The following is a 17,861-nucleotide window of genomic DNA, read 5'->3' as shown; positions in this document are numbered from 1 at the left end:
TAAACAATTCTGTATTTTTACCATGATTTTAGTTTCACTTAGTGTTAGGTTAATCAATCTCACCAATTTTTCTGGTATTTTAAATTCTCTCATTGCCATGATCAGAGCTTTTCTGTTAATACTATCATAGGCGGTTTTAAAGTCAATGAACAGGTTGTGCAAATCAATTCCAAATTCTCTCGTTTTCTCCAATATCTGCCGAATGGTAAAAATTTGCTCAGTAGTTGATCTTCCCCTTCTAAAACCACTTTGATACTCTCCTATTATTCCCACTGAAAACATAGTAAGTCTATTGAATAAAATATTTGAGAATACCTTATAGCTCGTGCAAAGTAAGTTAATTCCTCGATAGTTTGAGCATTCAAGAACATCTCCCTTTTTATGAATTACACAAGTCAAACTAATTTTCCAATCCTCTGGGATTACTTCCCGTTCCCATATAATTAGTAATAGATCATATATTTTCTTCGCAACCTCCATTCCCCCACCTTTTATTAATTCAGATGGTATGGTGTCAGGGCCAGGAGCTTTATTGTTTTTTAATTTGTCAATTCCCATGATGACCTCTTCCAACGTTGGAGGTGTAACCATTTCTTGGTTATGCATCTGTAAATTGTCTATTGCTATCTCGTCTTCTTCCTCATCACCATTCAACAGATGGTCAAAGTGTTCATTCCATCTGTTCAGCATCTCTTCTCTATCGCTTAAGATCGTTCCTTCCCTGCTTCTGAAAGAGTTTGTTCTTGGCTTGAATTCCTTGCGACCCAAGTTTATTTCTCGAAAGAAAGCTCTGCTTTCCCTTGATCCCCTTAAATGTTCAACATTTTCAAGTGACAGGTGTAAATCATTCTTAATTTTGAAATTATGAAACCATCTCTGTGTTATCTCAAAAAATAAAAATATAATAACGAAACTACAAAACTTAGGAATGATGCCCTTATATGGGATAGAACCAAAACATATTAAATCAGAAAGATCTAATTTGCCACTAAGCATGAATGAAATCATGAAACAATTGGTTGTGTTTCAAAATCTAAAAACAGTTACAAAGCACATCATTTTCAATAGCAAATTTATGTAGCAAAAAAATATGTTAAATTTCATTATTCATTTTCTTTTTAGTGATAGTGATGAAAAAGTGTACTCCAGTTATTTTACTGAGGAAATGATTGCAAAACTGTACAGCATGGATAGAATCCATGACAAGGATTCTATCGAGTATGGCATTCCGGCTAGGAGGTATTTAAACTGCTTCTAGATTTTTTTAAAATTAGAGATTCAGTTATAAATCATACGTATTGCTTCAATTTTTTTTCTATGTAAAATTTCCATTTCCTTTTACATATAGTAATACTTCATATTCGCATAATATCTGTTTTCATATCTTGATAAGACTTAAAATTTAACTATTAAAGGTACGAAAAAGTATATGTTCTTGAGACATTAGATTATTTTATGCATGGGCAATAAATTTGATAATCAAGATAATTTTATTAATTTGTCGGGAGAAGTAAGAAATACAAAACAAAAAAATTGTGCATTGTATTTTTTATTACAAAAACACTTCACAGCTAAGTAATAAAAATAATTTTTTCTGGAAAGGCGATATGCTATAGTTTTTTTCGTAATATTTATTTCTTGATAGCATCGTAAATTTTCTCGCCTTCCAACTAAAAAATATACATTTGCATTCAAATGAATCCTTAAAAGTAAGAACAGTATTTGAAAACTGATGCACTGATATACTGTGCACTGATATTTTAAAAAAAAAAAAATGTTTTTTTTCGTAAATTTCCTTTTAAACTCTAATTATGAGAATTATCGTATACATTCTTAAAACAAGGCATTAATCGCGCTTCATAAAAATGGCATGAAACAAGACTTCGAAAACATTATAAAAATTTAAAGCCCTGTTTAAAAGCACGATCACTAAATTTTGAAAAATTCCAATTCGGGACGGCAGTACGATTTTAACGAAGAACAAAATGTCGACTCATAATCATATTTTAAAAGAAATCATAATTCAGATTAAAATTTTTAATCCATATAATTTCTAATAATCAAACTTTTTTTTTATCAAATATAAGCTTTAAAAACAAGATGTAAAACTAGTACGTTGTAAAATTCAACTAAAATTAAACTCAAATTAGTAACTACAAAATTTAGTATTTTTAAAACAAGATTGCGAAACAAAAACACTGTTTTATTTTTGAAACATCTGAAATTTAAGACAATTTACTTTCTATCATTTTTTGTACTTTCACAATTAACAAAGGCATTATCTTGTTGCGACATCTGGGAGAGCTGAATTTAAACATAATTTACTTTCTATTAAAAATAGTATCCTAATAGCAAGCACAAGTAAAAAATAGATTGCATTGTTAGAAAACCAGTGAGATCGAAATTGTACCCAAAATTCAACACAATTTATTCTCTATAAAATTTTGCATATAAACGATAATTTTATTTAACAAGAAATACAGTCTTCTTCATAGTAATGCGAGAATATTCTTTTTAAATTTTAGATATTGGAGATATGACTCTTGTGAGTCTTACTTAAGAGCTGGAAGTGATGAAGAGGATTACATGGCCATAGAAGACAGCGAAAGCGATGAAAAAGCTGGAAGCAAAATAAAAGAGAAAGGCTGTTTCGCTTTCCTGACAAGAGTGTTTAGCAGGCTGTTCAAAAAAAATTAAATTTTGAACATACCATCCTCGAACATCTAAGAAAAAGTTTGCACCATATTTCCATCGAAAATTGCAAACTTTTATGGTGCATTGTTGTTTGTGAAAGGAAAATTTAAAAAAAAAAAAAAAAAAAAAAAATTAAAAAAAAAAAAAAAAAAAGAAAATTTAAAAAAAAAAAAAAGGGCTTCATAAAAGATAAGATTGTTGTAAAAGCATTATATCTGCTAATTTATGCAACTTAATTTAATAATATGTTCAGCTGAAAATTTAAGAACTGTAATTTGACCATCACAGAAACATAAAAGAACATCACAGAAGTTAAAGTGAAAGTTTTATATCACAGAAAAATAACTAGACTTCAAAGAAGATGACATCGTTGTGAAAGTTTTATATCTGCAAAAATCTGTAATTTAATTTAATGTATTGTTGCAGAACATTAAGAACAGTAATTTGAACATGGCAGAAAAAATGACGTCATAAAAGCTATAATTGCTGTGAATGTCTTACAATTTTTCGAAATGTGCAATTCAATTTAGAACATTGTTATAATACAATAGTTTAAAATATGTAAATTGAATATCACAGAAAATAAAAAAAAAACAAAAAAATAATAAGTGTCTTTTTATTTGCATATTGAATAAGTAAGAATACAATGAATTGACATTTCATGAATTAAGCTTAAAAATAATGTACTAATTTATAATTTCTCTAAAATGTCAGGTTCAAAATATATAGAATAACAAAGAAAGCTTAAGTTATTGTTCCCAAATTGCTTTGTTCTACCCTATAGCTAAAATACAGCACTTATTTCAGTGTTCGGTTATTTGCTAAAAAAACATAAAACAATTTTGTTTTTTTCCTCAATTTTTAGTTTTTCATAATTCAGCTTCAAATTAACATAAAAAGGTATTACCACTTTTATATTCCATAGTGTAATAAATCTTCAAAGAGTTATATATAAGCGTCAAATTTAATGGATATTTTTATGAGGCAAACAAAGAATTTTTTTTTCTTTTATTTAGTGTTAAAATTCATTTTAAGGTTTGCGTTAATTAGTCTTTTCGATAAATGGTATATTCTGTTTTCTTTTAAACAATAACTTAATCTTCCAACAGGATTGTGAGACAGGACACACAGTTAAAGTCACTTAATCTGGAGAGAAAATTTTTTCTAAATTTTGCGTTGAGCAAGATTTGTCACTTTTTTATTCCCATATCTAAATCAAATATCCGTTAATCCATCTTAGAGACTAATATTAGAGCTTAAGTTCATAAGAACTTGGAATTTTTAAATGTATTACTAGTTTTAAAGCTTACTTGAAATTTCTTTTTTTTTAAATTTGTAAGATTTTAATGCGGTTTTATACTGCCACCGAGCGTTTTTATACTTCAAACTTCTAAAATTGTCATAAAACTACTTCCCACTTAATTGATAATGCGTTACCTTTGTTAAAACTTATTTGAATGATAATTTCTTTTAATAATGTTTTGGATATTTTAAAAAAGAAATTACAATTAATTCAAATATTGTTTTATTTTTTTTAAAAGTTACTTAATATTTGTTAATTATTCTTGAGGTACATAATTATAAAGTATGTATCATATTTTAGAATTTATCTTAAGAGGTTTTTTAGTTTAAAAAAGGCATGTTTTAATTTAAATTCTACATAGCAAACAATATTACGGCATCTTTTAAAACCATGAATATTTTTACAGGTATTAGTAATTTTTTAAAGCATTTACAAGAAAAGATTTAATGAAGATTAAAAAGGCGGCAAATGAAATTCAAATTTAGAAAAAAATGCTGCATCACATTTATAATAATAATAAATGTTTTCCTATTTTTAATCTTCCAATTTTATTTTAACTTTTCATGTTCTATAATGAGCTTAAATAGCTTAATATCTCTGATAGTTATTCGCTATTTTTTCACGTATTATTGTATTTAAGAAGATCTGACGATTACATTAGAAAAAGATGAGATGATTTTATTAAAGAAATAATAAAGTGTAAAAATATTTTGACCAATTTATCGATACGTTTTAAATTAATCCTCCATAACCACTCTTCTCTTCAAATGTATGTTATGAACAAAATTAACTCAAAGCAAGCTATTGAAATTATAAAATATATAGAAGATATTTCTCTTTTGAAATCACTAGCGAGAGTAAAAATAAACAACGTAAATTACAAAGAAGGGAAGAAACAACGTCGCCAAAACTTCGCCTATTGCATTTTAGTACTTATATTAAGAAATAATTATGTATCAATGATGAATAATTCTATATAATTATTACTTTATGGTTAAGTTATTTTCTAATTCGTTTATATTTACTTGTAAGATAGGGGACTTGTGTTTAAAAGCATAAATTTGGATTTTGGAGCAAATAAAATGGAATAATCGGGATTAATATGATGTTTTAAGGAATAGAAGAACATTCTAAAAGTTCATTTACATAATAAGTAAAACAATTGTAATTTCAAAAAGCGATGAATTAACTTACCTATGAAATGTATAAGGACCTCCTTTAAGAACTTTTTTTCTGCAACCAAATGTGGAGGAATAAATCTCCATATTTAGTGAATTTCGGCTTTACAATTTCAGCATGGAATGAACGTAGATTGAAAATACTATCTCTCGATTTACCCAACAGTCACGTGGTTTCATTATGAGGACAAAAATTATCGTTCTGTGCGAATTCCATTACATTTAAACTCTATGTTCGCTATGCATTAAAAGTTTTTGAAAAAAACACAGACAGGGATAAATTTTATTTTAAGAATTATTTAATTTGAAAGTGATAGGAATTATCGCTGCTTTAAAAAAACCAACATGAAATATTTACGTATTCTTTAAATTCAATTAAAAACATCGATAAATTGACATTTCATAATTTTCCTTCTCAACCCTTTAAAACAAAAAAAATTTTCATGAAAAAACTTATTAAATTAGCGGTGACCGTGTACAATATTTACCAATAATTCTCAGCTACATTTGAAAAGAGATGTTTAAAAAATAACATGATTAAATCGAAGTTGTTGATTTAATGACTATTAAAAAATTATGTTAGCAAACAACAAGCAATGCGGCTTTGGTTTTTCAACGGGCTAAAGACTAATTTTTTGCTCAGCGTGTTCCCCAAAATCCGCTCTTAATATATCTTTCTACAACTCAAAAATAAAGTCAACAAAATATGCACATTAGACGACGCAAATTAATATATTTAATAAACAGATATTTAAAAGAGCAAAGAAGAAAAGTATTATCGAAACATAACAAAATATCGACGAGGTAGGTCAGATTTGAATTTTTCAAAACATGTTTGATTAAGAAATTAAGAGCAAATACATAATGATTATTAGAAAGATTTTAAGAAGATGGCAAGCAAACTAGCTTTGATATTTTTACTCCGTTTTTCGCGATTGTTATTCCTCAAATTTCACTAGTGTTTTTTTTTCTTCTTTTTTTTTTCATTGCTCTTAATTCTTCGATGCAAAATTTTTCTTAAACATATTTGTCGCACTTTTTTCATCATTTTAACTAATTTTGAACAAAATAATCAAAAAATATTATATTTGACATTTTAAGTACTGCGTGAAAGGGTTAATTTGTACTTCCCAATGAGTGTAAACTTTTTTTTACTGCAAAACTTTAGGCGTTTTTTTTCAAACTGTTAACCCAGTTGTAATAAAAAGTGAAAAATTATTCCAAATAGGAAGATAATAAGAGGAGTATTAATATTTATATGCTTCATAATAAGTCTCACTCTAGATAACAATGAATCGAAGTTTATTGTACCGATTGAAAGAGACAGGATTTGTAATTTTGAACTTTATTACTTGCTATTGCTACTTGTTTCCAATTTTTTTCTCTCCTTTTTTTATCACACAAATGTAAAAATGGTGTAAACTAGTGATAAAATTAATTTTGTGATAAAATTAAATTTCATTAAATTTCTGTATATGTAGGATAAAAGGATAATAATACAGAAATGACGCAATTCGGCCGAAGTTACGTCGCACTAAATAGATAAATATACACTTACAAGGGAAACTAGGGAAGTGTGACTCGCCAATTTTGAAATAAACTAGTGGGATGTATGCCTTATGAGGAATAATTTTAGGGGGAAGCATTCGTTTCGGCCCATAGAAGGTCCTGTGAAAGATAAAAAATAATTCAACATATAGAAAAATCGGTATTTTATTACTTCAATGCAGACTATTAGTTATTGTAATTGTCTCATACTCCAATTAATTTGTAATTAATTGGTTAATTAATTAATTTTCTAAGTAATAAATTAATTAGCAAATTACCTAATTAATAAAATTATTAATTGATTTGCAATTACATACTCCAATTCATTTGGAAAATTTTTTGAAAAAAAAAAAATTTGATGTCAATTTTTCAATTTTTTTTTTTTAAATTAACCTAACAGGTTTTTCTGATAAAGAGATTGATAAAATTTTCGAAATCAATTTTGACAATAAATATGCATTATATAGTACGTGAAAGTAACACAAAATTAATTGGAGTATGAGATAATTACAATAACTAATAGTCTGTATTGAAGTAATAAAATACCGATTTTTCTATAAATTGAATTATTTATCTCTCATAGGACCTTCTATGGGCCGAAACGAATGTTGCCCCCTAAAATTATTCCTCATAAGGCATACATCCCACTAGTTTATTTCAAAATTGGCGAGTCACACTTCCCTAGTTTCCCTTGTTAGAAGTACCAATATTAAATTGACAGTAAGAAATAAAAAACGTATGATTAAAAAATATTTGAAAAATAATGCATAGTAGCAAGATTAGTAGCGATCTTGTTGATTTTGAACAAAAAACAAAAATCTTCAAAAACTGAAACTGTATAGTTAATTCTACCATGTACTTTAAATATTCGGACATCATTAATTTTTTCATCCCTAACTGCCGATTTAATATTGTTACTCTTAAGTGTGTATTTATCTCTTTTTTAGTATGACTTAATTTCTATGGAATTACATCATATGTTTTAAAATCCTTACTTTTTATCCTACTGATGAACGTGTACTAAGGTCACACCAAGGCACATATAGGTTTTGATAAAATAAAAGCAAAAATCACTATTTGTGTGAACTAAGACGTATTTTCATCCTTGCCGTACTATCTTGTCAAACAAAAGGCGCACCTTCTGACTTCATTCGTAAAAGCTAATGGTCTGCTTTGCTTGTCTCTCTCTCCAAGTGTCATGATTATTACAATAACTTATTATACTGGAATTTTTTTGTTATTAAACTACAAATAATTATGTTATTTAACTATAAACTATAAATTGTTATTATACCATAACATTTAATATAAAGTTAGGTCGTATAGGCTAAAATAAGTTTTTGATCTTAGAAAATATTTAAGCATATGTAAACTTCATATTTCTGAATGCATATTCTGAAAATTATAAATTATTACAATAACTTATTATAGTGGAATTTTTTTGAATATGCGTAAAATATATAAGTAATAGTTTATTGATATTCACTAAAGAATCTTCATATAATAAGATGCTAATAAGTGTGCATGTGAGATAGTCACATACACTTTCTTATAATGATTTTCCCTATCCCAGTATTTTTATATAAATATATTAGCTAAATTTTATTTTTTAAACCATTGGGCAATAATATAAAATTTAATTTTTAATAAAATTTGTCAATTCAAAGCGTATGTAAAAGCAGAGAAGTATAATTTAAAATTAAAATTTACTTAGAAATGATCTTAGAAAAATCGAAATAGCGCCAACAAGTGCCGGTATAGCCTGGTTGGTAAGATGTATGGCTCGCGTTCACGAGAACGTGAGTTCGAATCTCGCAGACCGGAGAATCTTCGTGTATTTAATGGTGACTGGTGTACGTTAAATCTGTCGGGGTAACAAAATCCTCCAAGTTTCCATAACAAATCAACACCTCTGGAATAGAGAGCGTTCGTTTTCTGGTTGGTTCAAGTCAAAATTGCGATTTGTGGATGAATAAATGGATTATAATTGGGCCCTCCCTGTAAAACGGGTTGTGATGTATGTGTGTCTGAAGCCGTATTCTTGGCCATAGATGGTGCCAGGAAAAAAACAGGAAACGCACTCTCTGCCTTAAAAAATAGCTTGATTTCAAGCAGGCTTGCTGGTATTGGCAAGTGGCATAAATGACAAACCGACACTTAAACTTAGTTTTTATCAGTTTATGTATTAAAGTTTATTGACTACATTTTAAATGCTATGGGGAATTCATTGTAGAAAATTTTCAATAGTATGTTTATTCGTCAATATCCTTCGCAATATAGCGATTAAAATGGCATATAATGTTTAAAAAATTAAAAAAAGAGGAAAATTTTAATAAATAACGGAAAAACACAGATCTGAATAAGAATCTCCCGCTTAGTTGCGACTTACATTTATTTTTACTTTTGTTTTAATTTACGACTATTGAAATTAGCCATTCTTACAATAAGTGCAAAATTTAAATACAGTTAATGTCTACTGAAATTCCTAAATTGGCGTGTGAATTTGTAGCGAAAGAAATACAACAACTTGAAGAAATTAAATTTACTTTATTATTTTTGTTTAAATTTAGATTTTTCTTTATACAATTATAAATAACACTTGTTTTTGAAAATAATCTCACTAACATAATTATGTACAATTCAATTTATACAAGTATATATAAAAAAAAATTACGGAAATGGTGAAAAGCTTACATTCATGAGTTCTCTTTACACAATTATTTTTTTTACAAAAGTATGACAAAAATATAAACAGCTCCACTTTTTTTCAGCAATGGTTATGTGTTTCACTGGGAGAAAACCCTGAAATGCTTTTCACTTTTGATCCGAAATGGACTAGAAAAAGATATAAGTTTGAAAAATGTATTACAATATTTAAATATTGGATGTTTAATTCGTGATAGAGTCCCTGCATCTAACGTAGTTAGAAAATTACGATACACGTACAACAATGTGTAATTAGCCAAAACTCCATGTGTGCAGTCGAAACTTACCGAAAGAAACAAAAATGCCCTAGTTTAGAATGTTCTTTGATTGGTTAAAAAAAATATAGCTTGATAAAGTAAACGCCATTTCAACGTGGTGTAAAAAGGTTAAGTTTGAGAAAAATTTTGCAAACTGTTGTAACTGATAGAAATATCTCTATCGTAAATTTGAAGCCGCTAGTCGTAACTCTCCAACTACGTTAAGTACAGGAGCTCTACTTTATAATAGTTCCAGGAATGTTCCTATAAAAACACAATTAGTCTTAAACTTATTAATTTCAGTAAAAGAACTAATAAAAATTTAAATAAATAGTATATTTGTATTAAATACTCTCAAAGACGACTAGTATATGTAAAAATTTCATAAATAAATAAATTATTGAAATAAAGAATTTTAAAATAGAAATTTTCCGAAATCTCGTTTGTATTTTTGAGAAATTCGTCTTCTTATGTAGTATTTAACAATTCTTAATTTGCTAAATACTACAAACGAGGAATTACAAAATTTGCAACATTGCAGCAGTTTTGATTATTAATAGTTAAAAAATACAAGATAGTGTTTCATTGCTACAGTTAAGCGAATGAAAATAAATTAGTTATTAAGAATAAAGGAGGAAAAAATATATAAATGCAAAATTGTATTTGATTCTTTATCTCTGATACACATGCTGGAGGAAAAAGTATTAAAGTATTTAAATACATTAATGACAAATACATATTAGTAAAAAACAAATAGTATTATAAAAATTTTGATTCTAAGTTGTTGCACAGAAGGCGTAGAGTTGAATGACATTGAAAAGAATTGCACATTGAAATGGATGCTGAAAAATACATAAATTGATACTCTTTATTCCTGAGGTACTTTTCTCAATTTGACCATCTATCAGATATCGAAAGAGTGTCTTGGACTATACCAAGAAGTTCATTTTATCCAAATATCTTCAGTGATGCTCATTGGTCCGTCGTTTTGGTTCTAAATTTGTCGTCACTTCTTCCGTTTTTGCTCTCACTGAGTTCTACATCAACCTAATTAAATATAAGAAAAAAAAATTCCTGCAAAATCACAAAATGAAACTTTTTCTTTTTCATATCATAATTTTTTCTTATTTATTTTTTCTTTTTTGGATTTGAGAATGAAGTGGTACACTAAAAATAATGTTTAATAAGTTAACTTTCTTCCTAATATAAGGTTGGCAAATTTTAACCGAAGAAAAAGAGTATCGAATGTTTAAATTAATAATAATTTAACATTACAGTCAAATATTAATATTATTAATATTACAGTCAAATTAGGCGAAAATTTGACCTAACCCAGACATTTAAAAGGACAAGATGGGATCCATTGAAATTTGTTGATGGGGGTCTTGGATAGCAGCACAGTAGAACGAATAGTTTAGAACAATGGCTTCCATTCTACGGAACCCTAGTGTTCTGTGAAAGGGTCTCAGGAGTTCCGAGAGTTATAAATATTTATAACCAATTATGATTTTCGAAACCTGCAATTAAATTTATATTCGATTAATAAACTCTTTAATTAATAAACTCTTAACGGTCAACTCTTTTAGAGCCAGGGAGACCTAAAGCAAAGGGGAGTGGGACATATAATTAAGTTAAGTTAAAAAAAGTCTAAAATTCAATCAACGGGCAACAAACTTATCACTCCTCTCCCCTCAGAGAGTGGCGAGGATTTTAGATTAAAATTATCGATACTTTTTAAATTCTAGAGGACCCTGAAAAATGTTATAGTCTTTTATCAAAGGAGGATAATTTTTTTCCCTAATGACACTTTCAAATCGTTATTTTGCATTTGCAAAAAAAAAAAAAAAAAAAAAGATAATGTAAAAGAGTCATTCTAGCTTAACAAAAGGTCAATCGTTTAGTAAATCCTTAATTCAAAGCTACGTTTTACGACGGAATAATCTTTTCTGCAAGTGTAATAAATAAATAAAAAATAACAAATGCGCTTATGAAATATATGCAAAGTTTTTATACGAAAATAAAAAGCATTAAAGTGTAAAAAAAAATTTTTTTTTCTTCTCAATATTAGATATTGAATTGATTTTAACTGATAAATGATTTTTTTAAATGAAGCAAAAATTATAATTTTTATAGTTTAAAAAAATAGTTCAATACTCAACAAAAATTTTTTTTATTCTGTTATGATCACTATATTTTTAAGAATATATAATCATCATTATATTTTTATAGCACAATTCTATCCATTTGACCTGACACTCAAACGAATATGTCTTAAACTATTTATTAATGGAAAATTATTTACATTATCTGATACTTTATCGTCGTCAGACCAGTTCTTGCTTTTAACAAACTTCTGCAGTAAAGTCAAATCTCGGAATTTTCCCCAGTTATTATCCTTACGTTGACACCTTAAACTGGAAAAAAAAGAGGCACAATAAGTGAAAATTAAAATCCGAAAAAAAAACACGAATAATTAAAAATAAAGTTGCACTTAAAAAATGAAATTAATTTTCCGACCAAAAAAGAGGGTTAATACAGTCATGTTTGTCAAATAAAATTACAAGATTAGTTAAATTATACACAGGATTTTAAAGGATCGTTTATTTTCAAGCATACGACGTCGTACTAGGACGGATGATAGAAACATACACTCACTTAACTTCCGGTACATGTCGACTAAATAGCCAAAAATGATCGATGTGTACAGGACACTCTTGGCCACCAGACACACTTCACAACGGTAATCATACTCTATATTAAATATATGCTATTATGATATCGAACGCTATTGCTATTATGATATTTATGCATGCTTTATTTTGAACATTTTTGCTATTATGATTATGATACTTATACATGCTTTCATGATTGTATTTTTGCATGTTATTATGATATTGAAAGCTATAGCTATCATTATTATGATATTTATAGATAAGATAGAACTGGTTCATTGAGATGTGTGTTTGGTGATCGAGAATGCAGACATTGAGCATTTGTAGCATGTACCAGATAGTGAGTGTATGTTTCTTTTCATGTATCACAAACGCTTGTACGTCGTATACTTGTACATAAACTAAAAATGAAATTGCAAATTTTACAGAAGAAAAACACTTTTTTTCACATAAAAAAACTGTTTTAAGTAAAATACAGATTTATCCATACATATTATGGAATAAAATGCAGATCTGCGATCCTTCAATATTAAAATTTCCCATTCTGTTTACAGAATTTCTCTGTATATTTGACATTTTAGCTGTTTTCCTGAGAAAGCAAATTTCTTCTGCTTTTTATCCTAACCATAAACGGAATAAAACCTTCAGTTCAAATTCTAGTTTTTGCCTTGCAGTATTGCCAACCGTTGGATATAACACCTATCTTTTTTCAAATCATCATTGTTATTTTTCAGCAATCATTTTATAATTTTGAACTTCGTATAAATAAAGCTGCGAATAGATTTTATTGGCAAATTGTTACTCTACATTATTATTAAAATTCTATTGATAGATTTTTTTGGTAAGTAAAGTTGCTAGACATTTTTATACCAGTAGGCTATAGTTATAAACGTTTTTATACTTAAATAAGTAATACTTTTAAGATAAAAAAAAGTTCAAGATAGTTCTTATTGCGACACTATAACTGCTGTAGCTCAAAGGAACGAGCGTTTTCCTTCCAATGAGTGTGACCCAGGTTCGAATCTTAGCATCGACTGGTAGTAAGAATGCTGCTCTCGGTTCGCACCCTGTACCACAATGCTGACATAGTTATGTTATATATTTTTTTTTTTAAGATTACGAAGTTTGTTGTAAGTAAACTGTTAAAAAACAGGTGTCAGTTTTTAAATAACAGTATTTTTTCTGTAACAGTATTTTTTCTGTGAAATAAATGGTTTTATACTGGCACACCAGCACACTGTGACATTCTGTTTGAAACTGTCTGATGAAATATTTTGGGTAATTCTGTACTTCAGTAATTTTTTTAAAGTGGAAGTAATCAATCTTTTTTCTCATATTTTTCGAAATCAAAATGCACATAAACTATGGTTACTTTCTCATTATGTAATTCTAAGAAATACAGCCATAATTTGTTTGCATTTTCATATTTTGAAAAACCGCAACTATACCGCCTAATTAAAGCATAAAGTACAAGTACCGTAAACCGGGGCGAGTCGACCCATTTTTTCAGTTTGTCAACTTTCAAGTGGTCAAACTTTTGTAAATATTAAAGAAAAAAGGCTTTTAATAGGTGTTTCGGAATCGCTATTTATCCCTCTTTAAAGCTGTGAAATCGATTTTAGAAAATATTAACAGTTACGCTGTTACTGTATATTTTTATAGAACTGCTGACAAATCTCTCGTATGGGGCGAGTCTACCCATTCTACTAAAATGAATGTTAACATTGTAAATAATCAAATTTTACTATTAAATTGTTATTTTAGTTACTATATAGGATATTTATGAAGTAAAATTCATAACTTTATTATATATTCCATTTTTTAATTCATAAAATAACACAAATTAAGTATTTGATCGATTATCACATTTTGATCACAGTTTTGTTTTTATAATCATTAACATTATAAAATAAAAAAAATTTCTAATTATTGTTGATAAAAATAAATTAAAATTAATATAAATTTACAATTAAATAATTAATAAATAATAATAATTAAAGATTATTAACAAAATCGAAATTCAAACATTGGGAATCATGAAAAATCCTTTTCCCATTCTTTTGGGAGGTAATAATAATTTATAAATAATAATTTATTTAACTTGTATTAAATAAAAAAAGTTAATTTTGTAATATAAGAATTGAAAAAATAGGTAAAATAAGCATATTTTATATTTACATTTATATTTAACCTATAAATTTTCTTATTAATGATAAAATAATATACTCAATATCTAATTAATTAAGATAATATACTCAAAATCATTTAAAATGACTTAATTTTAATATAAACAAAGTTCTGAATTATATTATTATGCTTTATTAAAACTAAATACGAATGGGTAGACTCGCCCCGCGAATTCTGGCTTTTTGTTTACAACAGCAAAACTTACATTCTTTTTGTTTCTTTTCATATAAAATTAATGTAATCTTAGTCTTAGATAAGTTTATCACTTAACCAAAGTGAAAATATTAATAATAATAATATACTTACGGAGCACCAACTAAAAGTTTGCTGATTTTCAATACAAATCTCTCAAAAGACGTTTGAACAGGTCGGTTAAAAAGACACCAAATAAATAAAAACGGATCAAACTACTACAGCTCCATCTTCCTTAGAGTCTGAACTAAGTCCTCCGTCGGTAAAATTTTTTTTATTTGCAATTTAAAATAGTGAAAATTAAATAAAACTAAAATGGGTAGACTCGCCCCTGGATATGTCGACTCGCCCCGGTTTACGGTAATTAAAGCATAACATATAAAATATGTATGTATTATGCGCAATTATGAGAACAATTATGTTTACTTACCAACATAACCAGCAAATACCAACACAAGCCCAATTTGAACAAAAGAAAATCAGAAAGAGAACCAAAATGGCAATGAAGAGACGATCGTAGCTTTGATCCATATCTGTTAACAATTATGAAATTGTGAATTATAGCGCAATAATTAAAAATTGCAAATAAATTTAAAATGTTTAGCATTATTTCTTACGAAGCATAATGAACATGAAAGTTAGTGAATATTTCAACATGCAATAAAGAATTAGTCACAAGAATGACTTGCGCGTCAATATTATTTAAATTATTTATTGTAAGCAAGAAGCATTAATCTGAATATATATGCATAAACCAATTTAAGGTTTTTATTAAAATTTTATGATAGTTTTAAAAAATCAAACCAATTTTCTCACGATTGTCTAAATGGGCTGCGGAAATTGAAACTTTACAATGGGGGAAAAAAAGGTATAACCATGAATAACTGTTGCTCTAATCACCAGATCTCAAATGGAATCATTGGACTGTCATAAATGGGAACATAAATAGTTTTTAAAGTATGATGAAAAATGCGAAAATAATATTTGGGAACATTAACATTTTTACTACTTTTCTGATTGGAGTCATGTTTTACAAATTGCAGCTACGAAAAGAAAGGTAGTTTATACGCCTCAATTCTTAGACAACTGTGACGATAACAAATTTAACGTGTGCTTTTTGGTCCATTAAAGCAGATAAGCGTGTTGCCTTTTTTACGTGTTGCAACGTGATACCACTATAGTTTCAAACTAAATAAAATGTATTTGAAAACTTGCTAATGCTTAACTACTTTTTAAGATCAAATCAAACTACACAATGCACGTAAGCACATCTGGTGATTAATACTAGAGAAAATCGAAAATCTCTTTAAAATATCTTCACTGCTGAGAAATTTGTGCAAGAATTCTGTAAAATAATCATTAGTAGTTAAAAAAAGGAAAGAGAGAAAAGTTAATCAAGGAAAAAAAATTGAGATGAAATTGCATTTTGTGTAGTTTTTTTGCAAGAATTAAAATTGATTAGACAATTTTAAATGTTTCTTTCATGCAGAGGAAGCTTGCATTAATTAGCATCATAAAAAAACTGTGATTGAACGCCATGCATAAAAAGCGTATAATTGTTAAGCATGCCCACATGCATACTTTAATTCAACGACATACCACTTTTCTTCGTGATCGGTCATGGAATATCACCTCGTGAACTGTAATCTGTGAATATCAATAATTATTAGTGAATTTAATTTCAACTTTCATTTATAAATACTTATTAATACTGTTATCTTTGTAAGGCAGAGTAAAATTAATTCGGATGTAGCTTTTTCGTGAAAAATTCTAGAAAGTAAAATTAGAGCTTAATTTCATTAATAATTTTAAAAAAATTAAACATTAAAAAAAATAAAACTTTAAAGATTTTATTTTATTTTTTTACAGTTATCTTTCAATACATAATATCATCATAAGTTATGATTTTTTTCGTTGTTGAAGTTTATAATTTGTGTTGTGAATTGTTCATTTTTCTTAAATATAGTATCGATTCACCAATAACTAATTAAATAAAAAAAGTAAAATCTAATTTTTTTTTTTTTTGTAATTTAAAAATATCTAATTCTATTTCGAACCATTTTTATCAGAAAACAAACATAGGCTCAATAAAAGCATTTATGAATTACGAATACTATGAAAAATATTTGTTGTTCTTTAAAATATTTATTATTGACTTGAATTTTAAGTTCACATCAATCGATAAGAGTTTAAAAAAAGTTTCAAAATAAACTTACTTCTAACTTCCCCCACAGAAATGCTTACATCTTTGTAATCACATCTTAGGCCAACGAATCCATCCGCACAACTGCAAAAACAGGAAAAAAATATATACTGTACAATAATTTATTAAGTTACAATTATATCATAAGTTTTTATAAGTTATCATAATTATATATAATTATAAATAAGTTTTTTTCTAAAAGGCAACAAAAACATAAAACTTCAAAAAAGAGCAATTCATTTCACTGGTTTTAGTTGATCGTAGCTTTATTGAAAATCTAAAATCGAATATTTCCTTTATTTTTAATTCATTTTGTGTTTAGATGATTTGATTTTAAAAAAAACAAAAAAAAAGCGATGCAATACAGAAAATGACATTAATTTCCTAAAATTGTTCAAATTTTAGTGAAAAGTGTTTTCATATTTCTTTCTTAGCATCCTTTCACACACACACACACACAAAAAACCAGTCAAATTAGTGCAATATATAATGAAATTTTTCAAAATTTTATAAATTTGCTTTGTACCATATTATATTAAGATATTTTTTATGCTATAAAAACTGACGAAAAAAGTAACAATGTTTTTTTTTGCTTTGATACTGTAAAAAATATGGCATTGTAAGAAACTACGGTAAAAAAAAACGCTAACACTCTGAGTGTCAACACTTTTTACCGTAAAATTTTACGGAACAGAAAATCTTATATACCGTGACTTTTGCAGTAATGCAGTAAAATCAATGAATCACTGTTGTTAAATAAATATTACTATAAAGATAACGGTAATAAATTCTACAGTAAAAATAAATTTTACGGTGAAATAAATTTTAACGTTGCTGTTCTCAGAGTGTTAGTACCTTTTATCGTAATTTGATCTGAAATTTCTTACAATGTACTCAAAATTTAGTTCTGAAGTTTTATTT

The 17,861-nt window shown here is 27.2% G+C and overlaps 1 protein-coding gene and 1 long non-coding RNA gene across 3 annotated transcripts in view; one reads left to right on the top strand and one right to left on the bottom strand.

Moving 5' to 3' along the window:
* Nucleotides 1–1,126: 1,126 nt before the first annotated feature.
* LOC147815920 (uncharacterized) lies at nt 1,127–2,763 on the top strand. The gene is made up of 2 exons (XR_015431453.1): nt 1,127–1,239; nt 2,526–2,763. It is a non-coding gene; the product is annotated as an uncharacterized LOC147815920 (long non-coding RNA).
* Nucleotides 2,764–9,250: 6,487 nt separating this feature from the next.
* The window catches only part of LOC107444360 (pro-neuregulin-2, membrane-bound isoform), an 87,661-nt gene continuing 79,050 nt past the window's right edge, over nt 9,251–17,861 (bottom strand). The window contains exons 5-9 of one of the 2 annotated variants that reach the window (XR_011636202.2): nt 16,954–17,024; nt 16,337–16,384; nt 15,168–15,270; nt 11,989–12,100; nt 9,251–10,733 (exon numbers count right to left, since the gene is read on the bottom strand). Coding sequence is in view for 1 of the 2 variants with exons in the window: in XM_043047982.3 (XP_042903916.2) it covers nt 10,659–10,733; nt 11,989–12,100; nt 15,168–15,270; nt 16,954–17,024 (361 nt within the window). In the remaining variant the exon portion in view is untranslated. The remainder of the gene's footprint in view (nt 10,734–11,988; nt 12,101–15,167; nt 15,271–16,336; nt 16,385–16,953; nt 17,025–17,861) is intronic. The other variant, XM_043047982.3, reaches the window with a different exon arrangement.

This window comes from Parasteatoda tepidariorum, chromosome 2 (genome assembly GCF_982258835.1).
Source record: "Parasteatoda tepidariorum strain Cologne lab strain chromosome 2, Ptep-v5.0, whole genome shotgun sequence".
Lineage (NCBI taxonomy): Eukaryota > Metazoa > Arthropoda > Arachnida > Araneae > Theridiidae > Parasteatoda > Parasteatoda tepidariorum.
This window is presented reverse-complemented; position numbering and strand designations above follow the sequence as displayed.